At 38.9% G+C, this 27438-nt stretch overlaps 2 protein-coding genes and 1 long non-coding RNA gene across 7 annotated transcripts in view; 2 read left to right on the forward strand and 1 right to left on the reverse strand.

Annotated features, from left to right (window-relative positions):
* CP (ceruloplasmin) lies at positions 1 to 18955 on the forward strand. 2 transcript variants are annotated; one of them, XM_071752950.1, is made up of 19 exons: positions 1 to 269; positions 3403 to 3647; positions 4760 to 4972; positions 5508 to 5681; positions 6249 to 6503; positions 7294 to 7459; positions 8458 to 8597; positions 9172 to 9321; positions 9433 to 9644; positions 10204 to 10354; positions 12140 to 12352; positions 12698 to 12905; positions 14096 to 14235; positions 14723 to 14851; positions 15442 to 15548; positions 16171 to 16387; positions 17071 to 17210; positions 17684 to 17846; positions 18695 to 18955. In XM_071752950.1, exons 1-19 carry the CDS (start codon positions 115 to 117, stop codon positions 18763 to 18765), a joined length of 3249 nt encoding a protein of 1082 aa, XP_071609051.1. In that variant the 5' UTR covers positions 1 to 114; the 3' UTR covers positions 18766 to 18955. The 2 variants fall into 2 exon arrangements, with proteins under 2 accessions (XP_071609051.1, XP_071609052.1); XM_071752951.1 differs by having other exon boundaries at positions 7 to 269; positions 9172 to 9309.
* Positions 18369 to 27438, reverse strand: part of HPS3 (HPS3 biogenesis of lysosomal organelles complex 2 subunit 1) — a 17869-nt gene continuing 8799 nt past the window's right edge. For 2 of the 4 annotated variants that reach the window (XM_071752955.1, XM_071752952.1), the window contains 7 exons: positions 26749 to 26979; positions 25185 to 25370; positions 23896 to 24084; positions 23329 to 23436; positions 22766 to 22972; positions 21432 to 21522; positions 18369 to 21052 (listed from right to left, as the gene is read on the reverse strand). In XM_071752955.1, the coding sequence (XP_071609056.1) occupies positions 20925 to 21052; positions 21432 to 21522; positions 22766 to 22972; positions 23329 to 23436; positions 23896 to 24084; positions 25185 to 25370; positions 26749 to 26979 (1140 nt within the window). In that variant the 3' untranslated portion in view covers positions 18369 to 20924. The remainder of the gene's footprint in view (positions 21053 to 21431; positions 21523 to 22765; positions 22973 to 23328; positions 23437 to 23895; positions 24085 to 25184; positions 25371 to 26748; positions 26980 to 27438) is intronic. The other 2 variants (XM_071752953.1, XM_071752954.1) reach the window with 2 other exon arrangements.
* Positions 24037 to 27009, forward strand: LOC139800155 (uncharacterized). Its single transcript, XR_011727602.1, has 2 exons — positions 24037 to 24447; positions 26803 to 27009. It is a non-coding gene; the product is annotated as an uncharacterized lncRNA (long non-coding RNA).

The raw sequence follows: 27438 nt of genomic DNA on the forward strand, positions 1-27438 counted from the left end.
GGGGGGGGAGGTAGGGAGGAGGGAGGTGGGAGAGACAAGAACATATAAAGGGATATTGCATGTGCCTGTCCTGTGGTTTTGTTTCACATTTTCCACAAGGTTCATGATTACAAAATGAAGCTATTCTTACTGAATTGCCTGCTGGTTTCTTGCTGCTGCCAAGTTGAAGCAGTGAGGAGAGAGTACTACATTGGCATTGTAGAGACAGTGTGGAACTATGCACCTGGCAATACCAGTGTCATATCTGGGCAACTTCTTGAAGAAGAAGCGTAAGTAAAACAGTTTACACTGGTTGAGTTTGATTTTAGAGCATTCTCTGCTAACAGCACTAGGGACAGACTGAAAACCTGCTGGAGGAAGTGAAATGAAACATGTTGGTGTCAGTGGATTTTCTGCCAGATGTGTGTAAGGGAATTTTGATCTTTTTCTGGGCTTGGTTGAGAATACATTCCAGTGCTCTGCTAATCAAAATCATTGGAATATGTAGGTTTCTTGTGAATTTGTTGCAATTAAATGTTTACTAAGTAGAGACTAGAAGAAAACCCTGAATGCCTTAATGATTTTCAATTTTGATGCTGGTGCTGAAGAGATGACTTTTGCTGTTATGTTTTTAAACACAGCAGTTTGACAAATGTAAAACATTCCTATTTGGCACAGATTTTCTGTTCGGCTGTGTTGTAAGCAATGGTCCTCCTATCCTGCTTGTCACAGGGTGAGGAGGGTCCTGTGCAGAGTGAGATCAGTGACTAGGGTGAAGATAAATATGGTGAGGAGAAGGGGAACACCCTGAAGTCATGACTAATTAATAAAGAAATCTCAGATATAAAAGGCATCGGAGAAAATCGTTCCTTCTGGTTTTTTTTCCAGTGCCTTTAAAATGAAGGAGGACTATATTAGAATAAAAACAATAAGACAGAAATCAGAAATTAGAAAAATCTTGAAAATAGATAAATCTTGAAAATAGATTCTCAGTCTGTAGGTGAGGAATTAGATTTCCTATGGTTTGTTTTCTCTAGTGACAGCCAACACCATCTCAGCCAAAATCTTCCACTTCATCAGACATAAGACAACTTTTAAATTTTTTTTTTACTTATAAACTGAGTGATGTGTAAGACACTGCCAGTGATTCAGCAGTAATTCTGATAAATAGTGGAAGCAGTGTGTCTTGTCTGAAAACTGCAAAGCAGTTATAATACAACAAGTCACTACCATTCCCTGCCCTTTCACTGCTTTGCTCTGTTGTGTCAACTTGCAGCATGCTAAATTAATTCCAGTTTTTCAATGGTTGCATGCCAGCTATGGAGCTGGGCCCTTTTATTGCACTTTTTACGTTCAGCTTCTCTGATGCTGCTTCTGCTGAACCCTTCACCTGTGAGGCTGTGCTTGTGCAGAGGCTGGTACTTACGGAGTCAGGGAAGCGCAGGGGCAGGGGAGAGTGTGCTGTACCTGCTGGAAGGAATATTTTACAATTAAGTGGTAACTGTTTAAACAGTCCAAGAAGAGCCATAACATACTTGCTTCATTTTTAATGTAGCTTAATGAACTCAGACTTCCAGTAAGTGAGCCTTAGGAACTAAGTTTATGTTCTTCAAGTTTCATGGAGCTGTGAACTGGCATTTTAATTACACTTCAGATCTGTGCTTGCCAGGGTACAAACAATTCCTTCCCCACAGTCAGCAACAATGCTCACCCTGTGGGAAATACTGTGCATTTTGGGGCAGTTTTAACTTGCTTCCCAGGACAGCCTGCTGGGAAGACAAACCTGAGTTGCCTTGGTTTCTCCTCAGGTAAGATGAGGAACTGGGAGGCTGCTGAGCTTCAGGCAGTCTTGCCCTGTCTCCCAGGATCGCCTCAGCCTCAAGCAAGTTTACTTCTACAGCTTGTGCCCCTGAAATGTGCAGCGGAATGTGCAGGAGGGTTTGTTGCTAAAGAGACTGGAGTTTGGGCTAACCAGCACTGCTGGGTAGAGCAGCCAGGGCTGGCAGTTTCTCTCACCATTGTAGTTGGGGAATTTAAGCACTTTTTCCACACAGCTGGCTCTTCTCAGAGACTAAAAATAGTTACCGAAAGGTACCTGACCCTCAGCATGGGCAAAGGTTGGCTCCAAGGCCGCTGACAGTTGTCAGATGCATGTTGACCTCTCGCCGGCATCTGGTGGTGCTTGTGCAGCATTTCCACATTAGTCTGGAGAAGAGGAGGCTCTCATCACTCTCTACAACTCCCTGAAAGGAGGTTGGAGCCAGGGGGGAGTCGGTCTCTTCTCCCAGGCCGGTGTCAGTAGGACAAGAGGGCATGGGCTTAAGCTCTGCCAGGGGATGTTTAGGTTGAATATTAGGAAGAAATTCTTTCCAGAGAGGGTGATCAGGCATTGGAATGGGCTGCCCAGGGAGGTGGTGGATTCTCTGTCCCTGGAGGTTTTTAAAAAGAGACTGAATGTGGCACTCAGCACCATGGTCTGGGAACCACAGTGGTCACGGGGTTGGACTTGATGATCTCAGAGGTTCTTTCCAACCCGGATGATTCAAAAGTCAAATTAAAATTCTAATCCATGGTGGATACAGAGCTCAGAGGTCTTGGTACCACATGTAGGATGTGCCATCTCCATCAGTCTTGTTTTACCTTCTGGGTTAGGGTTTCCTCACTAACTGAGCTCTCTTTTTAAATCTATGTGTTTCATTAGTTGAGAGGAGCAATGGTTGAGTAGTAAAGGCACTTAGTGATTGAGGAGGTCACTGTGTGAGTTCCCTGCTCTCATCTAACCTGTTTGTGTATTTTGGGCTGAATCAATTATAATCAGACTTTAATTAAGGTAGATCATATAAAGCTCTGGGGCTGCAATTCTTCTTTGTCTATGACTGATGGGCAAGATGCAGGCTGGTCTCACTCATTCCGTCACTCTGCATGCCCCTCTTCTCACATGCACACACTGGATGTTAGCAGCACCTTGCATTTTTGCCAATGTCCAGACACCTACATGTATTTTACAGCTGAAAATCCGGTCTGTATTGCAATGGAGCAGGGACTATGCAGTGAACATAATAGCGTGATGGTGGAAATTATTATTTTTAAACAGACCATGGAAATTCAAGCATGCAAGTGCAGAAGTTCTGAGCAATAAGAAATATTATTTGCTGTGTCCACATGGTCTCAAATTTGCCCAAAATTGTGTCAAATACCCTTATCTTCAGTATACAAAGTAGGTAGAAAAACAATCAAGTGCATAATATTTAATCTATGTATGGGTGCCTAACTCTTCAAGACGAGATATATTTGTCCCTGAACACACATATAGTTGTACCAAGCACTAGGGAGACCTGATCTTTATTTGAGACCCTTCTAAATAACACTAATCAAATATAAAATGAGTACCTGACACTACATACATGTTTATTTTCTTTACAGTCAGGCTGAAGTCTTTCTCAGAAGAGGACCACATAGGATAGGAAGCACTTACAAGAAGGCTGTCTACGCTCAGTACACCAATCATTTATATGATGTGAAAATTGACAAACCTTCCTGGCTAGGTTTCTTAGGCCCTATCATTAAGGGAGAAGTTGGAGATTCCATTATTATTCACTTGAAAAACTTTGCTTCCAGAAGCTACACGCTGCATCCACATGGTGTAACATACACAAAGGAAAATGAAGGTAAGGTTGAGTCCGTTCGCTGCCAGAATTTAGCAAAAGTTAGTCATTCCTCTGAGTATAAGCAGTATTCTCTCATCAAGGAGAAGACTTGTAAACTAAATAAAGATTTTAAATGGGGCAAAATCGATTTAGAATAGGAGTTAATATTTGTGATAAATTTTTCAAGACCAAAATACAAAGCCAAAATGGTATTCCCAAAGAAGACATTTTAGATCAGCATTTCACCTGAAATAAGAGTATTTAAATTTCACCTGAAGTAATGATATAAAGGTATATGAGATGCAGGTATTGAGATACGTAAAGGAAAAGTTGATGCTTTTGTGAAGATTGTTAACAGTGATAGCTTAAAGTTTCAAATTCCTAACACTAAATTTGTATATATTCTATGTAAGATACGCAAGAATTTCTTAAAATGGACAAACAGCTACTGTTTAGTAATAAATTAATTAGATAAAAGTCTGACGCGGTTTAAGATGCATTGTAGGGGTGCTATTGGGATTAGTGATGATTTGCCCTTACAATAGTTTGTCTTGCCACACTTGGGTGATGGTAGGTTCTGCACCAGACAGCACCAGAATGTGGCTGTTGAGTGCTCTTTTAGTGGGCCTTAAAAACTGTGTGAATTTTTGAAAATATGATGTTGTCTCAAAAGTAGTCTTCAAAAATTCTTCATTAGAAGATTTTGTGATGTACCAGCTTAACTTCTAATATTTCATAAAGTTTTTCTTTATAAATAATATGTGGCTGATACAGACATATTCTGTGAGAGCATGTCCTTTTTGGAGCAGTGCTTGATTTATTTTTTGCTGTTTCTCCCATTAGAAAAGTTTCCAACATTAACAAATGTTTTAAAGATACTTGAATTATCTTTTTAGCAGAGGTGTTAGCTCTCCTAATAAATTAAGAACTACATTTAATGTGCCGTTAATGGAAGTGCTCACATGGAATTATCAAGAGACTCCTTAAAAGAAGTACAGGTACCCTCCTGGTTTTTTTCAACCTGTATTCAGTTGTCTCGTCTGTATTACTGGAGCATGTAAGCACAACAGATGTTATCCTGACACCATATTGTGAATGGGTACTGTTAATTGTAGCTGTGTGGCATTTTTCAGGTGCTTTTTATCCTGACAACACTAAAGATTTGCAAAAAAGAGATGATGCTGTGGAGCCAGGAGGCCAGTACACTTACACATGGGATGTGACAGAAGATCAAGGTCCAGCTGAGGCAGATGCAGACTGCATAACCAGGGCTTACCACTCCCACATCGATGCTCCAAGAGATGTTGCCTCAGGACTTGTTGGGCCTTTGATAATTTGCAGGAAAGGTAAGCCATAAATAAGTAAGTAAATGCATGTGCAAGGTGACTTGCAATGGTTGTTGATAAATATCAGTGAAATAATTTACTTAGAATACTTTACTTGGAATTTACTTCTCCTTAGAAAAGGAGAAGATTACAGCTAATGTTGAAATGGCAGCTTTTTGCCTTCTTAGTTGGCTGCCTTTCAGTAGTATAGGAAGTAGTTTGATTTTATATGTGACAGCCAATATAATTTGCAGAATATTTTGTCCACAAATCCATGACTGAGAGGTGAGTGTGCTGGTCATGTGAAAGGATGTGTAAATTCTGATATGACAAACAGATTTACTGCAATCTTATCTTATGCAGTATTTATTCTTAGTCAAGTTATATTATAGTATCTATCAAAACTGATTGTTTTTTGAGTGTATCTGTAAGTTTATGTATACACTCATACTCAAGAAAAGTGGTGAAATATGAAGTAAACAGGGACCAGCCCACTTAAAGCTGAAGAAAAGATGTCAGTTGCCAAAGGCTTTGAATTTACTGCTTTCTTTTTCAGGTACAATGAATACAAGCAGCAATAAACACTTTGATGCTGAATTTATCCTCATGTTTTCTGTGGTGGACGAAAATCTCAGTTGGTATTTAGAGGAAAATATCAGGACGTACTGTTCTGAGCCTTCCAAAGTTAACAAAGATGACAACGACTTCCAGGAAAGCAATAAAATGCACTGTGAGAAAACTTTGTATTAATGTTGCTTCTCATTGATATGGTGATACAATATTTTTATGTGTTGTCTCTTTTAAAGATAAACCATAGATAATTTTTTTTTAAGCAGGGCTTTTTCTTGGGGGATTAAAAATGGTTATTTTAAATAATAATTTTTAAAAGTAATTAAAACTGGTGGCAAGTATTGTATAATCAGACCTTTGGAGCTGTGATATAAAATTCTCAGGGCCAGAACCTCTTTGCTCATATAGTCTAAACAGAGTTGTGTCGCTCTGTTCTGTTTCTTAGTCCTGAACTCTATACTGTAATATTACAGTACAGAAAAACAGTTTTTACTGTTAGTGTCAGCAAAGAAAGATATCTGTGGCTCTGGCATGGATTCCTGAGTCAAAGCAGGAACTGCTGGTTGTGCAAGTGAAGTGTGTGTGTACTGTCTCACTTTCAGAGGTGTGGGGTTTCCTTTTGAGCCTTTCTAATTTGAAGAATAGAGCAATGATTGTATGACACTTGCTTCTGAAGAAGAGATCCTAAGTCTGTGAAAGTAGCTTCAGTAAATCACATTTCTTTTAGCAATCAACGGGTACATGTATGGATACCTCCCAAACCTGACAATGTGTGTGGAAGATAAGGTAAAATGGCATCTCTTTGGTATGGGAAATGAAGCTGATATCCATTCAGCCTACTTTCATGGACAGACCTTAGTAGAAAGGCATCATCGAGTTGACACCATCAACCTCTTCCCAGCTACATTTATTGATGCTGTCATGATACCAAGGAGTCCTGGAGAATGGCTGCTCAGCTGCCAAGTGAATGACCACATCGAAGGTATGAACTAAGTTCCAGTGATTGGATATTTTTTAGCTTGAGACAGCATTTTGCTGAGTCTCTTTACCAACACTTCTGACTTGATTATATGCCCGATGATTTTCTCCTCTAGGTAACAAAACTCTCATAGAAGCTGAAACATACAGAAGTGTATTAGATGGGCTTGAGCGTGTAGCTGTGGAAGTCAGGGAAATTCCTGTCTGTAAAGGAAATTGTTATCAGTTGGCAGCAATTGACACAGTGCATTTTTGCAGGCCTCAACTGTAGACAAACAGTAGCTTGGATCTTTCTGAGGGTACTTCGTTACAATTTTCTGTTTGTTAACAAAAATGTTGGGGCTCATGCCACATTTGGGCAAGGGGCACAGGACAGACTAACTTGCCTGCTGACAAAGACATGCTCTGGCAAATGCATTGGCTAAAAAGCAGAGAGGATCTGCATTTCTCTCCCCTGTATCTTCCTGTATTTCCATTGTTGCTAGCTATATGAGATATACATAGCAGCTAACGCCACACTTCGTCATGATCTATGTCCCTATACATGAATTAGAGAAGTAATTTTTCACAAAAGTGGAAGGTAATACAGAACTCAAAATCATTCTCCAGGATATGAAAATTCTGATATAAAAAGGAGTACATTTAACTTACAGGTTTAACTACACTATTTTGAAATCACACTGAACAGCATCTTGGTGTGGTTGGGGCATCCTAGGCAATACTTAAATCCTACAGATTGGGCTAATTCGTAGCTTCTCCTTAGTTTCCTATACCTCCTCATTTTGTTTTTCCAGGTGGTATGCAGGCCCTTTTTAAAGTACAAGATTGTAGGAAATCTGCAACAGAACACAGTGAGAGTACAAAGATAAGACAGTACTTCATTGCCGCAGAAGAGATAATCTGGAATTATGGCCCATCTGCAATTAACCATTTTACAGGACAGGAATTAATCTCTGACAGGTAAATGCTTCTAATTAAAGAAGTTTTACTTTCCAAGCAGAATTAATGCAAACATGCTGAATAAGGTATGACATGGTAGGACTGACTTTTAAGCAGAATTTCTCATTATCCCTGCTTCTACTTAAATACGAATGCCAGGATAAATATCAGACTAGATTAGGTCTGTTGTTTTCCTTGCATTCTTATTAAAAAATTTGCTGTAGTGTTAGTAATTTCACTGTGATGAAGAAAAATTGTAATGTCATATGTAGTCAGTGACCTGTGATAATTCAAGATGGTTAATAATTCTGAGTTAGAGAGCAAAGACAGGAATTCTGTGTCATCTCATTAGCTGAAAAATGAAAATGATGCTTGCAGCATCTCAGCCAGTACATGGCTTGCACAAGGTAGGTTTGCCCTTTGGTCTGTGTTTACATATTTAAGACCTAGATCAGTTCATTGCATACGTTGATTCCTCAGAATTTTCATCTGTGAGTTAAAGAATATTTACCTGCTCCACAAAGGACAAGGAACAGTTCATTGTTTAAGTAGTGCTTCTAAAGCTCTGAAAGGTCACTTATTGAAAAACCTAGACTAAATCTTCTCACTTTCTATTTAGATGTTACATATTCTTAGTGTTTGTATCTACTGTTGTGGAACTATTTCTAACTTTTAAAAAAAAGTAAGTTTAGTAAAAAGTTTAGTAAAAGTAAACTTTAGGTTATTAAATGCTGACTGGAAATCATTGTTGGTGAATCTCTAAGCATACTGACTTTATAAGGGCAACACAACAGAGAGTCTTTTTCTTAAAGACAAGTAGTTAGTGAGGGATAGTGGATTCCTGCAGAGTCTTATATGGGACTGTGGATAAGTGTGTGTGCAGAGCACTGAAAGGGAGACCCGGAAGACAAATTCAGCACATCATACTTAAGAAGACAGCACTGGAGTCCTGACGGCCTTTGAAAAGCTGAGTGTTATGACTTGAGCTGTTATCATCTATTGCATTTTCTTTTAAGTAGTGAATCTCACGTATTTTTTGAGCAAAATGAAGCAAGAATTGGTGGTTCTTATAAAAAAGCCATTTACAAAGAATACACAGACGGATCTTTCACTGAACATAAAAAAAGGCCCACAGAGGAAGAGCACCTTGGACTATTAGGTAAGATATCTAAAATTATTTCATGTCAAAGATATACAACAGTAGACTGTCACTTCCACTGGCTAGTCAACAGTGCCACTCTACCTCCAAGGTAGGGGTCCCCAGCTCTCTCTGAATCCTGCTGATGCTGGTGCCCAGGGCTTCCTCCAAGAGCCACCCCAGGGTGTAAGAAAGCTCTTGAAGGCAATGCTGTGGCAGTCCCCATCCTGCCTGTGGAAATATGCCACAGAGGTCTCCAGAGGTCAGGCTCTGAATTACGAGGCCAGGCAGGTCCAGCCCTATTTGTAACCTGGCTGTTTCTGTCATGGCTCTGGACTGAATTTGAGGTTGGTCTCTCTCCAAAGTGAGGAACTGTCCTGTGTGTCATTGGGCCTCCATGAGGAGCTGGGAATAGAGCAGTCCAATTGCTGCTGGGCTGTTTTGTGATTCAGGTCAGCCTGAGCCACAAGGGCACAGGGGCATCTTCCAGTGCCACAGGAGAAGCAGCCAGCCATTGATTGCTGCAAGCTCCTGGTGATCTGTACATTGCCTGGTAGGAATTAGAAATTAATTAGACCATGTGCTCTTTTTTTAGGGCCTGTTATCAAGGCTGAAGTGGGTGATACCATCAGGGTGACCTTCCGAAACAATGCCAGCCGCCCGTTCAGCATCCACCCCCATGGCGTCAGCTACCTCAAGAGCGAGGAGGGGGCCTGGTACGGCACTGCCAGAGGTGGGACCACAGGTGGGGACCCCGTGTCCCAGGGAACATGCTGCCCTACACCTTCATCTGCTAATAGAGATAAAATCAGCAATGTTCATGAGGTGTAATTCCTGATGCTGTTTTCTGTGATAGGTTCTGGGTCTGCAGCCTCTCACGTGAGTCCTGGTGCTACCTTTACATATGAGTGGAATGTGCCGGGAAGTGTGGGCCCTACGGACCAAGATCCAGACTGCTTAACCTGGCTTTATTATTCAGCTGTGGATGCAGTCAGAGACACAAGTTCTGGCCTTGTGGGTCCTCTCTTGGTGTGCAGGAAAGGAGCTCTGCTTTCCTCTGGGAAACAGGTCAGTCAAAACATAGAAAAATGGAAGCATTTGTATTCACTGTAGCTGAATCTGCTTTGTCTTCCTAAATTGTAGCCTCAGAGCCTGCCACATAAGGACCACTCAGCACCACCCCCATTTCAGATCACAGTCTCACCCAGATGCTGAGGGGAAAACATAAAATGAAGAAAGTGAGTTTAGTGTTCTTTTTTCTTTTAGGAAAAAAAAGAGAAAATAAATCTCTGTCCAGATAAGACAGACACTGTGTTGTGAAAACACCACTGCAAAGAGCAAACACTGGCATTCAAGTCTCAGCTGAGTCTGACTAGAAATATTGTAGGCACTTTAAAGATCAAAACACACGTTAATTTCCAGAGGTGGTTCCCGATGGTAGGAAGAGCATTAGCAACACATACATAGTCAACAGATACAGCAACTAGAGAGCTTTGAGATTACTGGAATGAAATATCAGTGTCCTACTTTGTCAATTACACTCATAAATTATGTGCATACAGTTTTCTTCCCTGACATTTGCTGTTCACTCATTTCTGTTTTGCTTCATGCTATTTCCTTTCAACAGAAAAATGTGAACATGGAGTTTTTTCTACTTGCTACGGTATTTGATGAGAATCTGAGCTGGTACTTGGATGACAATATTTTGATGTTTGCACTAAATCCTAATGAAATTGACAAAGATGATGAGGACTTCCAGGAGTCGAACAAAATGCACTGTAAGAAAATTACTAGTTAGACAAATATTCATTTCTACAATAAGCTTTTTACTTTTGTAATCTCATGTTGGGGACTGGGGAACTGTGTAGTAGCAGAGACCTTTCGTTCCTTCCCATTGGAAACTAAACCTTGTTGGAATGTAATTCAATTTGAGTTAAATGTGGTAGTTGAAGAGACAGCTGTTCAAAGCCTTGCATGGTAATCAAGCAGTTAGTTCTGTCAGGTACTGGCTGGAGCAGACAGGAGGACTTAGGTCTGTAGCCCATGTGCAACCCCTATGAATGAAACCAGACAGGAAGATAACAACAACTTCTGCCCTACAGATGGTGCAGCTGAAAGGAGGATTTTCCCAGAATGACAGACTGGGTGAGGTTGGCAGGGTCCTCAGGGGTCCATCTGGTCCAACACCCCTACTCAGGCAGGGTCACTCACCTGGTTACCTAGGACCATGTCCAGGTGGCTTCTAAAGGACAGAGACTCCACCTCCTCCCTGGGCAACCTGTGCCAGTCTTCAGTCACCCTCACAGTGAAAATTGTTTCCTGATGGAACAATCAGGAAAGGGAACCTCCAGTGTGTGAATTTGTGCCCATTGCCTATGGCCCTGTCACTGGGCACCACTGGGAAGAATCTGGCTCCATCTTCTTGATGTCCTCCCTGCAAGTACTGATAATAAACTCTGATCCGGAGGCTTCTCATCTGCAGGCTGAGCAGCCCCAGCTCAGCTCTCTCAGCCTTTTCTCGCAGGAGGAGATGTTTTCTTGTCCCTTCATCATCCTTGTGGCCCTGGCCCTTTGGGCTCTCTCCAGTCTGAGCAGAGTGGAGGGATCCCCTCCCTCGACCTGCTGGCCATGCTCTGCCTCAGGCAGGCCAGAACACCGTGCACCTCTTTGACCCAAGGGCACATCGCTCGCTCTTGTTCCACTTGGTGTTTACCAGGACCTCCAGGTCTTTTGCTGCCAAGCTGCTTTGCAGCTCAGTTTGTCTGAAGGATTTCTCCACTGGCAGCTGCAGTCTGACCTTCATAACCTGACCAGCTGGCAACCCTCCTCCAAATGCAGCCTGAGATAGCACTAGGGCACACTGCTGGCTCATTCTGTGTCCTGTCTGAGTCTGGAGACCTTTATTAGCACTGTGGCCCCCTTAAAGTGAAGGTCTTTGTTCCAGAGCAGAGTCTCATACTGATTGTGTTCTGGTACAGTAGAGTTGTCTTCAAGTTTTGTGGGAAAGAATGCTTTTATCTTCAATAGGCAGCCCTGCAAATAGATCCTAATCTTTAAACATGCTTGCTTGTGCTCTTTCTTACATTTTGCCCTTGGGGGCATTGCCACTTCTTACAGACCCTTGATACTGAGCATTCAGTGGTAGCTGTGAAGCACAGGCTTTGAAAGTTCTGCACAGGAGTAGATAGAAAGGATTAGTAACTAGAACTACAAAACAGATGTCTCCACTCTGTGGCTGGAAGGTCTTGCAGGGTGTAAATCAGGATGCTTTATGCATCCTGCATACTTGGCAGGTATAAAGCAATGGGAGTTCCAGTCAGTCAACTCAGCACTTCAGACAGTGAAAAGGAGAAGAGTTAAACATTTTTCAAACCATGTTTATTAAAAGTTGTTTTCCTTGAATTGATTCTCTGCCTTCACCAATGTGAGAAAGTATTTTATTTATTATTGATATTTCTGTCATTGTAAGACATCACATTATATCTGAAGTGTGTATTATTTAATCTGTAGAATTAAGTAATGTGTCAATCATAGTGGGTTTTGCTTCCTCAAACCTTCTACAGCCATTAATGGTTATATGTATGGAAATCAGCCTGGTCTTGAGATGTGCAAAGGAAGTCTGGTTTCCTGGCATTTGATGGGCTTGGGGTCAGAAGTCGATGTCCATGGGATATACTTTTCAGAAAACACATTCATGACTGAAGGAACAAGAAGGGATACAGCGAATCTGTTTCCACATACATTTCTTACAGTTATTATGAAGCCTGATTCTGAAGGTAAATGTCTTAAAATCCTGTTATTATTTTAGAAACTGTTTACCTTTAATATCTTATGCTTAGCTTCAAGCTTTAAGCAGGTCTTTTGATCTTTTGGGTGCCACAGCTGTGTACAGCTGTGTTTAATGAGCAGCAAACTTGTGTTCACAGGACATAAGCTCTTAATGCTTGATTTTTGTAGTTGCTATGTATGAATTTTATTACAAGTAGCCATACCACACCAAGAATTTGCATCTTATATGAGCAGTAGCTTTCTGCAAACCCTATTGACCACAGGTAATACAATTTCAAGGCTTACTCAAAACAGACTTTTGTCCTCAAATGTTGGTCTTGTACAACCCCTAGGAATTTTTGAAGTGTCCTGCCTGACAACAGATCACTACACAGCGGGCATGAAACAGAATTACAAAGTGAAAAAATGCCATTGGTGGAATGTAGATCTATCTATGAGTTTGCATGAGAAGACTTATTATATTGCTGCAGTGGAAGTTGAATGGGACTATTCTCCTAACAGGACTTGGGAATTTGAGAGGCATCAATACCACAAGGAAAGGTACTTTGAAATATGCACTAGGAAAAAAATGCAAAAAAGCAAAGGAGCAACTAATTTCTCCTTTAAACCTTTTCCTTCTGTAGGCATTTCTAGATGTGTTTTCTTTACATACTTATTTTTAGGGCTCACTAGAATTTGTGATCCTTCCCCACTAATGTTGCCATGTAACTGTGAGCCAGGCAGTGTCATGTTCATAAAATGGTTCAGCACAAATCTTCTGTGGGGCTTCTACAGATTTTTGTGAATCCTGGATACAGGATTTATTATTTACTATTGTTGGTAGTCCTTGATGTGCAATGCTGAAAATGTTCATTAAGTTGTAGATACAATGACTACTTTGTCTTGATATTGAGTAACTTACAATATACAACATGTCTTTGTCTCATGTTTACTTGTAATCTGAGTAAGGTTATTTTTCACTCCTCTCGTATTTCATTAGCTTACCCAAGTTAAGTTCAAGACTGAATCCATTAACTGTGAAGCTTTGTCACCTTGGTGTTTTATTTCCAGTATTTGAAACTTGGTGAAAGGGAAGTGGTTGGCTCAAAAATTAATATGAGTTAGCAGAAGAGGCTAAACAATAAACTAATTAATTTCTATGTGTTCCGTCTGTATAACATCATATGAGGTTAAAGTAGTAGATAATAACTGCCTATAATTTTTATTGACAATTGTATTTTCTTCTTTTTCCTGAGCTTGATAGCACATTTTCTTGCTCTGCATACCACAGCAGACTCCCTCATACTTATAAGAACAAGTAATATGGACTATGCTGCCATCAGACTTTTTCTTCCCCACTGTCTGCAGCTCTCATGATCTTAGCTGAGAACCAGTCTCTCACTTTTTATTTCAGCAAGGCACTTGAGCTTCACAAATTTTTGGCTTCTTCTTAGATCCACAGAAGTCACTGAGTGCTCTGTTTTGCAAGTCGGATGAGTTCTTGTAATTTGAAATATCACCCAGGAAAAGCACTCAGCATTCTCTCAAATACTATAAAGACTTGGTATATTTATAGTGGGTTTTTAACCTTTCAAGTTAAGATAAACCTTCCAGCTTAACAAGAAGGTCTTCATGTTGTAGATACCAGTGAGACCTGTGTTTTGTTTAATGGGTAATTGACATACCTGCAAAAGATGTTTTAAAATTAATGAAAAAATGTACAGCATATTTTAATTTATTTTTCTTTTCAGCCCTGGCAATCCATTTTTAAATAAAGAAGACAAATTCATTGGCTCAATATACCGGAAGGTAGTGTATCGCGAGTACACTGACCAGACATTCAGCACTCCCAAAAACAGAGCAGAGGAGCATCAGCACCTGGAAATTCAAGGTATAGTCATTATGAAGTTCAGCACTGAAATTGGGAAGAATGCAGTGAAACAAAATGAAAAGATACTATTGAAATAACACTCAGTGTTGTCCTACCATCACAAAGTACCTAAAATTACATGGCATTGCTACTTCTATTATGGTGCTTTCCTGGCAAGATTTCATAGGTTGTTTTGCAAGAAGAGAAAAAAACCCCTGGTTTGCTGCCTGATCAAAGTTCAGTGTTTTCAAAGGCAACATAAAACTGGGCAGCAACATCCAAACTGATTTAAAATACACACTAGGTGTTTGGGGCTTTTGAAACTTCAGCGTCTACATAGGTGGCTAACTCCAGCTACTCAATTTGATGTATCATAGTGATGACATTATCCACATACAGTTTATGTGAATTACAACCCAATGTTATTATGTATTTGAACAAAGCAAGCTGTCTCTCTCTGTTCTGATCTTTTGTAAAACCAAATTAATGTTTCTTTTAAATTCAACAGGGCCACTGCTTATGTCAAATATTGGAGATAAAATTCTAATAGTTTTTAAGAACTTGGCATCAAGACCTTATTCTATACATGCCCATGGAGTGAAAACAGACAGTTCCATTGTTGCTGTAACTAACCCAGGTATCAAAGCATCCTTGTTTACTTCTGGAAGGTAACATCAGGCCATCTAGTAAGGTTTAGCAAGGTTTTAATGTAAGCTAGAAGGATATACTTCATTTTAGTTTATTTGTTTCTACCTCAGGTTCTTGATGCTGCTTATGATAAATCTTTCTACAATTAAAACAGCTCTCCAAATTATTGCTTTGTATTCTAGCCCTTGACAGATCAGTAATTTTTTGACACAGTGTGGCTGCACCTTTCATGAAAGCAAACAGATTTGGCTACATAGGGAGCACATAGTTTATGTGAGCTATTATTTTTGAGGTTTCTCTGTGATCTTTACAAAGGATAAAATTGTTTTTAAGTATGATAAACTGCACAGTGGAGTTGCATAAAAACCAAAACAAAATAAAACAAACCCAAAACATTGGCAAGAAGGATCAGGGATCTGGAGAAAGGAAATAACAATAAGCTCATCAGTGCAGTAATTGGGAAGAGGGAATTCAGGACAAATACAAGCTGTAAATGGAGATAAGTTCTGTTTCAGGATGACCTCTTACAGGTCAGCACATGGAAAACTTCTAAAACTTATCAAAACTTACTTAATTCAGGTGAAACAAAAATCTATATCTGGAAAATCCCAGAGAGATCTAGTTCTGGGGGAGGAGATCCAGATTGTATTGCATGGGCGTACCATTCAACGGTGGACATCATTAAGGTAGATTATCAGTATCATTCTAAATGTGTTTTTTTTCATTATTGCAACACAGATATAATCACAGGAAAAGGGAGATGAGTTTGAAACTTTGTTTTGTTTTGGGTTTTTTGTTTTTTTTTCTGGTCAAGTCATTCCCCCCAGTAATGTGCCTTTGAATTCAACTGTGGAGCTGCCATGTTTGTACAAGCACCCATTAACTTAATGTGACTAATAATTTTTAAGTGGAAATGAATGTATTCATTTCTTCATGACTCAGGAAGCACACATAAAAAGTGTAAAGAAGTATATTTTGAATGAAAACCAAGCTCAAAATCCTAGAACCTGAAGAAAGAAGCAAAGAAAGAAAAAAAAAAAAAAGAGAGTAAAGAGTTAAAACAGAACAAATATTTATTTCCAGGAAGAGATGAAAAAGAGGCAGTTACTCTTCACAGTCCATTGAACTTGATCCATGGGTGCTGAGTAACAGTGGTGAAATAACCCTGTTTGTGAGATACTGGCTACCTTTATTTCCAGATACTGACAGCTGTAAAAATAATAAGAGGCAGCATGTAATGCCTGGCATTAAAAATGCTCCTGCTTAGTCTCATTGGGTAATTCTATGATTTTTCATTTGTCATTTCAGGACACTTACAGTGGATTAATAGGCACACTTGTTGTGTGTCGTAGACATTATTTGCCATCATTTCATACTAAAAAGAGGATTCAATTTGCTCTTCTTTTTATGGTTTTTGATGAAAATGAGTCATGGTACTTGGATGAAAACATTAAAACCTATTCTACCAACCCACACCTTGTTGACAAAGAGAATGAGGAATTCCTAGAAAGTAATAAAATGCACGGTATGTTTCCCAGTTTATTTGATGTAGCTCTATACAATTCTGCATTTGGAAGTGCTGCCTATAAATTTGACTTTCTCATCCCCTGTGAATTTCCAGTACCATGGCAAAAGGCCTGAAAAAATTCATTAAATCTACTTGAAAACACTGTTAATGCCACTGAATGACCTTTTTAAAAAAAATAAAACAAAACAAACCTATGGAAAAAATGCTCCTATGTTGAAATGTTGAGGAGAGAAAGAGTAAAATCTAAATTTGAATTTTTTTTTATCGGTGAACAACTGTTCTGTATCATTTGGAAAGGCAACCTGCATCTTAAAACCATGTCCTGGAGAAGCATACACAAAGACTGCAGGTAACATTGATCTTTAAGAACTGCAGTGCTGGTGTGTTGTAAGGAACTGCTAACTATGTCTTATTTTCTAGTTGAATCTGAACCATTCATAATAAGCAGTTCAACTGTTTTGCTTGTATATACCTCTCAAATATACCATATATATTGCAGCAGTAGTGGATCAAGGGTTGGACTTGATGATCTCTGAGGTCCCTTCCAACCCAGCCAATTCTATGATTCTGTATTGCTGACTAGCACTGGCTTTCAAATCTTGTATTCTGTTGAAGTTTAGAGACCAACAATACATGAAATCTTACGTGTTTTCTCTGTCTTGTTCTTTCCCTCATTTTAGCCATCAATGGAAAAGTGTTTGGAAATTTACATGGTCTGACTATGCATGTTGGAGATAAAGTAAGCTGGTACTTGGTGGGAATGGGCAATGAAATAGACATTCACACAGCACACTTCCACGGACACAGCTTTGATTATAAGGTAACAGGTCCTTAACACCAATTTCTTGCTGTGTTAAGAATGAGAGGTAGATCAGATACCAAGGACTCTAATGTCTGGTGAAAAGTCAGAGATTACAATATTAAGCAAGACTGGTAATTTGAAATTTGTACACCCCAAACCTGTATTTGATCAACCTACAGGAGCCAGAGAATATCTGCCAGTAGCATTTGCTGATTGGTAACCTCCCAAGTTGCTTTGATCAAGGTAGCTGTTAAACTTTATGGCTGTGGTAACACAACAGCTGTGGCTTTCCTTCATTTCCACATAGTTCCTAGCTCATCAGTCTTCTAAGCGTGAAGCAGATGTACAAAGTGATGCTTCTGTAGAAATGATGTATTTCTTTTCACTCAACTGTGATTAAAAATTTTGATGAAAATATCCTAAAAGATAGCTTTAATTACTGCCATCTGGTAATGCCACGTGTTTAACCATTTTTTCCCTTTGTCCTAAAGCAAACAGGGGTTTACCGGGCAGATGTCTTTGATCTGTTCCCTGGGACATTTCAGACTGTGGAAATGACTCCACAGAACCCAGGAACCTGGCTACTGCACTGTCATGTTACTGACCACGTCCATGCAGGCATGGAAGCAACCTACACAGTGCTCCCGAGGGAAGGTAGGAGCATAGTGAGGCTCACAGGCAGGCCAGTGCACTCAGAACCAGTTCAGGCCTTTGGCTTTGTATTGTCTGGAGGCCAGAATGTTGCAAGCCACCCAATCATACTGACTTCAGCTATCCATAAAGGAAATTTAAGTGAAAAAAATTATTTAAATTCTTATTTAAAAAGAATTCTTTGTGAGACTGTTTTCTGTATCCCTAACAGTTACAGTACCAAAATACTAAAATAGTGTTTTCTTTCTAAAGGATGTTGCAGTTTTACAGACGCTATTACCTCACTTTAGCAATATTACCTGTGAAAATACTTGTATCTTGAAGTATTCTAAAAATTCTTGTTTCTACAAAGTTAATACAATTTTAAAAGCAAATGTTTCATGAACTCAGAAGACACAGGTAGTGTGTGCTGTGGTTAACTGACAGAAAGGGACCAGCAGGAGCACTTCAAAGTACGTGCAGCTGTGCCTATGTACAGATATACAACTGTATAATGTTTCTATACTAAAAACACAGAGTAGAATGTTAAGCATGATACAATTATATTTTATAAACCATTCTAATTTACAGACTACATTATGCCAAACTTGCACATATAATTAAAAAAGGTGACTTAAGGCTACATGGAAGGAGATGTAGAAAGACTAACCTGTAGAACCAGAATGTTGGATTTTTCATTATCAGCCATCTAAAGTACATTAAAATATACCCTTCCGTGCATTCTAAAGCTCCTTTTAAATCTAACTCACAATGTCTAGAAGGTACTGGGATCCACTGGTCTCATTTTGGAAGCTTTTGTCCATATTCTTTTGATGAAATGTGAGTAATAAGCGTTGTTTTCCCCCTCACAGACACACCATCTTTGTTCCCAAGATTATTCAATCAGTTCAAGTGTAAAGGTAAAGCAGGCACACAAGAATGACGAAAACATTTACCAAAGTCTGCCTTCACTGAAGCATTTCTTGGGAATTATTATATCCTGGATAGCTGATCTTCACATGTCTTTTGGAAGATTTCATTTCATGATCCACAGCTAACAAAAGGGACTGAATGGATGCAACAGCTTATAAATACCTTTTTCTCTAAATAAAAATACTATCCTGCAAACTAAACATTCTAGGTGATGGCTAATGCATGGTATTTTACTGCTGAGGAACATGGAAGAGACAAATGAAATGTACTTTACTTTTTTTTTTTTTTTTACATTTGCAAAGAACCTTGAGTAACTGCAAAGTTTGTTGTCACATGCTACTAGCCAATTATGTTAGTATTTATTATTTGGAAAATAGGAATTTGATTATCAGTTTACCCATAGGTTCACACTTAAAATATAGATGCTATTGGATAATTGAACAGCTAACAAAATAGTTCTATTATTCCTGTTGAATTATTTATAAAGATCTAGTAGCATCTTTCAAAATAGTGAATTTATGTTATGCAATGGCTGAAGGATCACACTTGCACAGGATGTTTTTGTTTTGCTGTTATGCAGACAAAACTCTGATGAAATTCAGACAGTGAAGGGCAAACTTTGAGGATGGTGATACCCAAGAGCTTCCATCAGTGGCATCTTTCTGCTGTTAATTAGGTAATGCAGGCAACTTAAGCATTCCTTGACAGGTGGAAGCAGCACTATTGGTGCATGACTGATGCAGGTCACAAACGAAGGCAGTAAGAGCAGGTATCACTGAGCCACCCAGTTGGGTTTTAAAAGCCCAACTCCAGGTATGTTAGACCTGTGTCAAACAACAGGGAAGGATGCATGGGACAGGTAAAGCAAAACATTTGGGCTTTACAAAGACCAGAACAAAGGAATTTGCTTGTCTGCAGAACATCTAAATCCCTTTGACCTTTTTTTTAATGTAGATTCTACTGAAACTAGCATAATCTCTACTGATAAATTAGATCATTGACTTTGGCTGTATCAGGAATGCTACAAAGGTAAGATTTTTTCCCTTTTTTTTTAAAAAAAAAATCTGTTTTGTTTCCAATGTGGATGCTCTCTACTGACTTTTACACATGTGAAGTAACATTACAGCTTCAGTGAAAATGGATTTCACAGAGTCAGTATCAGCTAATTAGGCCTCTAGAAGGTTATGGGATCATGGAGTTTGTTGTTTTATTTGTGGTATATGCTCAATAAACCCAAACAGCATTTATAAGGAGGTCATAAACATTGTGACAATTTACTATGACTGAAATCCAGCTGAAGGAACAGAAGCATGTTTTCTGCCCCTCCCCCCCAAAAAAGACAAGCATCAGTACATAAATGCACAAGTACCAAAAACCTTAGAAGAAATAAGAGTTTTCAGCTGGATCTGTGACCTCGTGATACTTCAAATACTTGCCTGATGACTGAGTACAACAGGAGAAGAAAGAAAAGAAAAATGGCAAGCAAGATGTAATTCATATATTCCACTCCTCTTGGGAACACGTTCGTTTCTCTTTGATTTATGGCCTTTTTTGTGAGTTGCTAAATGAAACCACTTCAGTGTTACACAGCCATGGATGTGTAACTAGGATGACAGAGCAGCTGACTAATTTTGCCAGATGGACTTCAAGGGAATGTCTATGTTGCAAAACAAAATAATTCTCCTGAAAGAGTAAGGCACTTACTTTTACTCATACAGGTAAGATATGAGCCTGAGCTTCAACTCTTCCCTAGGTGAGTAATCCAAAGTAACACAGAATTAAGATTCACCCCCCACTTTACTTTCAGTGACCACCGCACGTCCAACTGTACTGTATTTTCCAGCTGCTTTGGCCATAAATTCACCCTCACTGAGAAAGATTCATGATCCCACCTGGCAGCTGAATAATTATGTTTTTATCAGTCAGCTCTACCTGGCAGGAATTCTGGTTTGCTGGTGTTTGTCACAGTGTAACAGTATTACCTTTAAAACAAATGGTTTGCCTCACACAATAGCTGTCCCTCAATAGCCGTCATAAGATTTCAACTGAGAATTAAGGTGATTTATGAGAGGAGAGTCCCTCAATAGCTTAGAAGTAGTTCTATTTCTTTAATTTACTTTTTTGCCGCAGTATATTCTTTGCATTTGAGTGCATAAGACTTCTGTTGTTTTAGGTCAGCAGCTTCCTCTGGCTGCAGTGGAGAAGATGTGGCAGGAAGAAAGCTGCAGTTCCATCTTCTGGTAGAAGACTGAGAAAATCCCTTAGTTCCAGTTCCATTGCAACAACTGATAAAGTTTCTGCTCAGAGAAGGTGAGAAAACCTTTTTTTAGGTTTTTTGGTTTTAGAACAAAGAACAAAACAACATTAACAACGTAATTACTAACTGAAGTAATCAAATTATCTAAGTACTGCAACTAGCATGAAATTTGAGACACACTTAGGAGAAAATATAACTACAGGAAATCTCAAAAGCAAACTAAAATCATGTCTTATGTTGAAGAATCCTGTAATAGTGACCAGAAAGCCTGCTGAGCTATATTAGCTAGCACTATAGAAAAACGTCCTCTATTTTTTTTTTTCAGATTATCACATCAGTAGTCCATAGCCTGAACAGCATTTAGAGCATCAGATGACATAAAAAGGGTTATGAAGTAAATTTTCATTCAATTGATTTACCTTTCAGTGATGAAATAAGAACAGGACAATCATTTCCATTAAGTCTGGTTCTCTTGCAAAGCTCAGGAAGCAGCTTGTTCCACCACACAGGCTAATTCAGAAAAACCCACAAAAGTGTAAGTTAATGTGTGTACACATACAGGCAGGTTACAATGAACTCAGTAATTAATCTGCATAATGCTTTGGAATGCAGCGGTTTTGCCCATGCTGTATTTTCACTTTTCATCGTCTTTTTATGCTCTGCAATTTTTACACAGTGCCCCCTAGTGCCTCTAGGGATAAATGTTCATAAGAGAAAAATCACACCAAGGCTGATGCAGTCAGAAAAGTGAAGTGTTTCCCTCTAAACAGGTCCATGCAAAGTGGTGAATAGCCTTACTAAAAGAACACCGCTCTGTCTCATGACCTAAACTATGACCAACAGCTGTAGTGCAGTAGTGCAGTAAGTTTTGTATATAATTTTGATGATAATGGAGAGAGGAAGGATCTTCCTTCTATTTTAAATTTTCTTTAAGGTTTCTTTCACCTGTGTTCAGATTTAGTAGTGCAGCCTTATATTCAACTCTATAATTAATGGGAAACAAAGACAGAAACTGTTTTCAGATCTGAATAAAAAGAACAGATCTGGTTTTGAACAGAACTCTAGTACATCCATCTGGTACAGCCAGCACAACTATATACACTGAACTGAATAGCTATAATGGGCAATGGAAATAAACTCCTGTAACCCTGAAACACTGGAATAAAATTAGTTCCAAAATTAAACTATAAAGGTGCCTGAGAGGAAAATGGGACATAAAGACCATAAACTTTCTGCTAGTGCATCTGTACCATTCTGATGTATTAAGATCTGAAGGTGTCACTAGGAGACAAGAACATTTTTAAGTGTGATTTATTTGAAGGACCATGATCTCTTATCAGCTAACTTATCAGTAAAATTTGACATTATACAACACTGTCAGTTTAGAGCACTTATTAGTGAGGAAATACCTAGTTTTTAATTTATACTGGAAAATGAAAATACTACTCCCTTACCTGAGGCACTCTGACATGTGAAAAGACTATGCTATAAATTTACCAGAATGAATACAAAAAGTCACAGAAGAAACTCAGGATCCCAGTCAGTATCCCTCTCAGATTAGTGGGGACTGAGTTATGCAATTTAAATACCAAGGAAGAGAGTCAAAGCAAGCTAAGCAGTTGACTTTGTCTGAAAGCTGGGCTGTTTGATCCATCCAGAGCCTGTACATCTGGCCACAGCAGTATTTTAGTTAGAAAAAAAACCAACAAAAGCAAACCAAAGATACAGAACAACTTTAAAGAAAGTAGCTCACCCGACTGTCACCTTTCAGCTCATGCTGAGCATACAGTACAGCTGCATCAGGACACCTTTGGAGCAGCTGGTCAATGGCTTCCTCATGCTTGCCTAGATGGGTACTGCAGAGAACATGGATGGCGAGGCCAATGTTGCCAGCCTCACTCAGAGGCTCCAGGACAGGCAGAGCTGAAGCTATATTGATTGAATGACTACATAAAAGAGACTGAAGACAAAAAGAAAATATATTGTTTGGGTTTAAGACAAAGTAGCAAAAAAATCATAAGAACAACCTTAGAACAAGAACCTTTACTTATCCAAATAATTTTTAAAATAGTATTTCCTTTAATAAGTATTATTGAAAACTGAGAAAGCATGTCTGGAGTAGACTGCAAATGTAAATCTCGTTACTGACATAGCTCTTTAGTATTATTTCTTTCATCATTTCAGTGGGGTTTGTTAGTTCAACGTGGATAGCTTGGGGGGGAAGAAGGGGAGTCTACAAAAGGAAGTTGTTCATGCATACGTGAACATGTGTAGAATCAATCTAAGCTGTAAAAAGTAAATTCAAGGGTTTCATACCTGTAGTTTTGGGATATCTTCATGGTAATCTTCATCTGATGGAGAGCCTGCTGACATTATTGAAGTTACCCATGGGAAAATCGACCCAAAATGATTACAGGAGTTTATCTATACAAGAGAAACAAGTTGCAATAAAAGAAACATTTCTGTTAGCGACATTTTCCATGTGAAACCCACCAAAAGTAAATTCTACTCACAAATATCATAATCTAGCATGGCAGCTAGTCCTGGTTCATACAATTTAGCAACAAAAAAACTGGGAACTTCTATTTAATTCTGTATTTCAGACACCCCATTCAGAAGCCTTTAAAATTCATCATTTGCACATTTTTCTCGTTTAGTTAGCTTTGTACAATTGCAAACACTCCACCTGACAAACTCCAATTGTTTCATTTCAGCCCTTTTTCCTGTCCAGAGACAGCAATACTTATTTTATAACTGCACACTGCCTTGCTTTCTGTTCTGTTTCTTTTAGGAGCTGTCCAGAATTAAAATACTACGGATAGCATTTAGATAGATTTTGAAGGGACATGCAGTAATAAAACTCCCTCTGAGCATTATGCTTACCAGATCTTCTGTTGTTTTCAATGGCTTAGTCTCAGGATGTTGTTTCTTTGATATTCTCCAAACATACTGAGAAGTAATCCTCAATAAAAGCTCCTGAACAATTTCTTCCTGAGAGCACACTACAAGAAGAGCTTCCCAGAAATCTACCAAGAGCTGAGGAATATTGTTTTCACTGTTACTACACAACATCTAAGAACAAAACATTAGAAGGCAGCAAGTTAGCACACAATCTTATAATTATTAGCAGAAATGACAAGAGAAAGGAGAAACAGTCGTTCAGTTTTACTAGAAGCAGAATTTTGCTTCCTTTCTTGATGTATTTCTAATTCATATGATTCTACATAATGCTGTGCTAGGCAAAGTAAAAAAGTTCATGCAATTATTTTAAGGTAAGCTATTCTAAACAACATTATTGATTTCATCTTCAGGATTTGCTCCACACCCAGAAAGGCCAGCACGCTGTCAGCAAGCATCTACACACTGCTGATCTGGAGGTTTTTACAACTACCAACAGCCAAGCACATGTCTTCAAAAGAAGAATCTAAAGCCATGGTAAGAGATGCTGTGTAACTCAGTTGGGTATAATGGTGTGCGTGTGTATGTGTTTGTGTAGTGGACCCACAAGGATCATGAAAAAAAAATTTTACTTGGTATCCAACTGGCTTTAAACACCCCTTGTTCAAATTAGAATTTCATGATTTCTTATTTCTGATACTGGTCTTTCAAAGTAATAGATACAAGACGGGAACATACCTAAGTTGAAAAATACATAGTGGTAATTCAATATTATTTATTGTAGAGAAAAGAATACAGGTTTGTCAATTCCCAATCTAGACCCACCCTTCTTTCAGAAATTTATATAGAACATCAGAACATTCGATACCTTTGTATTTAAGTCTGATTCTTTAGAAGTATATTTCAATCCTAATGATTTCTTCACATGGAGCTTATGGAAGTGATTTATCTAAATGCTGTTAAATTTCGGTAGCCTTAGAAAGTCTGATTACTATAAAACCACTGAAAGAGCCCTGAGATCAGGGTATTCTCCATTCAAATGACAGGGTCAAAACAAAGAGCTTAATGTTTTTTTTTTTCCTTGACTTAGGCAGTGTTTCTTCCCAGTTTCTGGCTCTGTAGGCATCTATCATGGCTGTAACATATCCAACCCTCATGTCCCTCTTTCTGAAGAACTGCTGAATCATGAGTGGTAGAGCAACCAAGGCTGCCTTGCTTACTTGTAACAACATCACTGCAAGAAAAACAGAAGCAAAAAGTTATCACACGCCAACCTTGAAAAAGGTATCTGCTTCTTCCAGTTCAATTTTGCTGTTCTCGTGTAAAGCCACAGTGGCAGCCACCAGTAAACCAGGCTGGGTCTCCTTCAGGTGAACAGCAAACTCCGTTGGAATAACAACCCCTTCCTTATGCTGTCTCAAGAGTTTTGGTTGCCCAATAAAGCCACAAGTCAGAGCTGCCTACATAGTCAGATACAAATCAGGTAAAGAATTTAAACCACATATCATTCAACTCAGCCTACATAATATTTCCTCAGGCAATGAAGTTCAGGGAGATGAGATGATATATGAGATTAGATGAGATGAGATGAGATGATGAGATGAAGGGAAAACAGGGGAAGAAAAGAAATCCTTTCTACAACTGATTGAATGGCTCTTTAGAGACCAAGATCTGAATCACATGCCAGAGCACAGACTCCTCAGCAATAAGCCATCTGCCTGAACGCTAAAGGAGCATGCTGTTGAAATCTGGAGTTACTGTCTACATAAGACAGATAGATTTCTAGAGTTACATATAAAACCCAAGACACTTAATATACATGGTGTTGTGAAAAATAACTAGCAGAAATTTCAATAGACTACTTTGCTAAATTTCAGTAGACTTCTTTGCTAAAGTATGTTTTTTATTTTGAAAATATCACTGAAACAATGATCAAGGGCTGTGCTGTGTGCAACAGTTAGTTGTTTCTGCATATCTGAATGCTTTTGAAGGTACGCATGACAGGATACTATGTCCACTTTAAAGACACTGGGTAAATGATGTCTAAAAAATTAAATCAATTACACAAGAAATATTAAAGCAGATGGAGGAGGAACATTCAGATTTCATCCCACTATGCACACAAACAATCTTTCCTTTCTTTGTTCTTCTCAAAGTGTTATTTTTAATACTTTGCTACAAAACACTTTTTAAGGTAAGGTGCAATGTAACATTTATTAATAGGTCAGATTAAAAAGAAAGAAACACATCAAAAAACAACACCCGAACTTCAGACACCTTATTTTCTAAATAATATCCATGCAGTTTGCTCACAACAGGGCAATTTCACTTGATCATGTTGCAAGCGGGATGGGAAACTGTATAAAGAAACTTTAGGTTGTGTGCACCATGCATATTTTGCTTCAGGATTAATTTTATAACGGCTGTTTGCATACAGATGGTGTTTTCGTGGGCCTATCGCATAATAATTACAGGTATAATTACAGGGGTGTAAAAGTGCTACTATACAATCCTGCCATATTGCTGAAGAGCATTGGCCATGCAGAGCGTGTCACACCCCAGTAAACAGCATTTATCAAGAATTAATTAAGCTTCAAAACTTTTGCTTATCTGGTTATGCTTTGCCAAGATAACACTGCCCTACCTGCAGGGTAAACAATTCAGCCCCAGCATGTGCCAGCTCTCAATTCTACTGTTACTGCAGACACTCAAGGGAGCCTATACAGCACAGCAGGAGGAAGAGGACTGCAAGTTCCTTTTAATGTAAAATACAACTACAAGCCAAACCTACTGACTTGAGCTTTACAAAGCATAACTCATGCTTTCAGTACACTTTACCTCCTTGTAAGAGTCCATCTCATGTTCGTACATCATCAGGTCTCCCATTTTCAGAGCCATGAAAGCTGTAGCAAGTGTCAGGACCACTGATGGCATCATCTTCTCTACTTTCTGAAGATACTCCACAGCCGTCGAAGGACAAACGTTCCTCATGCAGGGACTGCAGAGGATGTGAGGCAGCTGCTCAGGGTCAGCAAGGTAGAATATTCGGAGAACTTGGTTTGCTGATTCCTATGAAAATAAAAGCCATTTGACATTTAAGATTTTTACAGATATACAGACTTTTGTATCATATGGAAGTATTGCAGGATTTTTTAATTTTTTGTTTGTTTGTTTTTTTAAACAGACAAGTGCAGCTCAGCTATCAAAACACAGTGCCTTTTCTGCCTCTTTCCTCCCTACTGGTAAAAGGACCCCTAACTGATAGTGATTCAACCATATTCTGCGGTGGTAGAAGAACATCCACCACAGTGAATTGGCTTTAGTAACCTGTACAGTTTGGCAGTGTTCAAAGAACCAGGTTTTTTTATTACAGAAATAGGAGATGAAAGAAATTTGAGGAAGAGCTTTTCTAAACCAGAAGTTTCTTCGTGCAAAATTGGGAACCAGTCCTTAGGAACATGCATCATGATAGCCAAACCCACAATATGTTATCTGAAAGCAGCCTAAGGCATCACAGATGCCGCTTGC

Source organism: Heliangelus exortis, chromosome 9 (assembly GCF_036169615.1).
Source record: "Heliangelus exortis chromosome 9, bHelExo1.hap1, whole genome shotgun sequence".
Taxonomy (NCBI): Eukaryota; Metazoa; Chordata; class Aves; order Apodiformes; family Trochilidae; genus Heliangelus; species Heliangelus exortis.

Excerpts from the sequence above, each read along its gene's own strand:
- CP (XM_071752950.1), top strand. The coding sequence starts at position 115 with ATGAAGCTATTCTTACTGAATTGCCTGCTGGTTTCTTGCTGCTGCCAA. Across the intron at positions 3,648-4,759 it reads ATACACAAAGGAAAATGAAG|GTGCTTTTTATCCTGACAAC; the intron begins GTAAGGTTGAGT and ends GGCATTTTTCAG. Across the intron at positions 4,973-5,507 it reads TTTGATAATTTGCAGGAAAG|GTACAATGAATACAAGCAGC; the intron begins GTAAGCCATAAA and ends TTTCTTTTTCAG.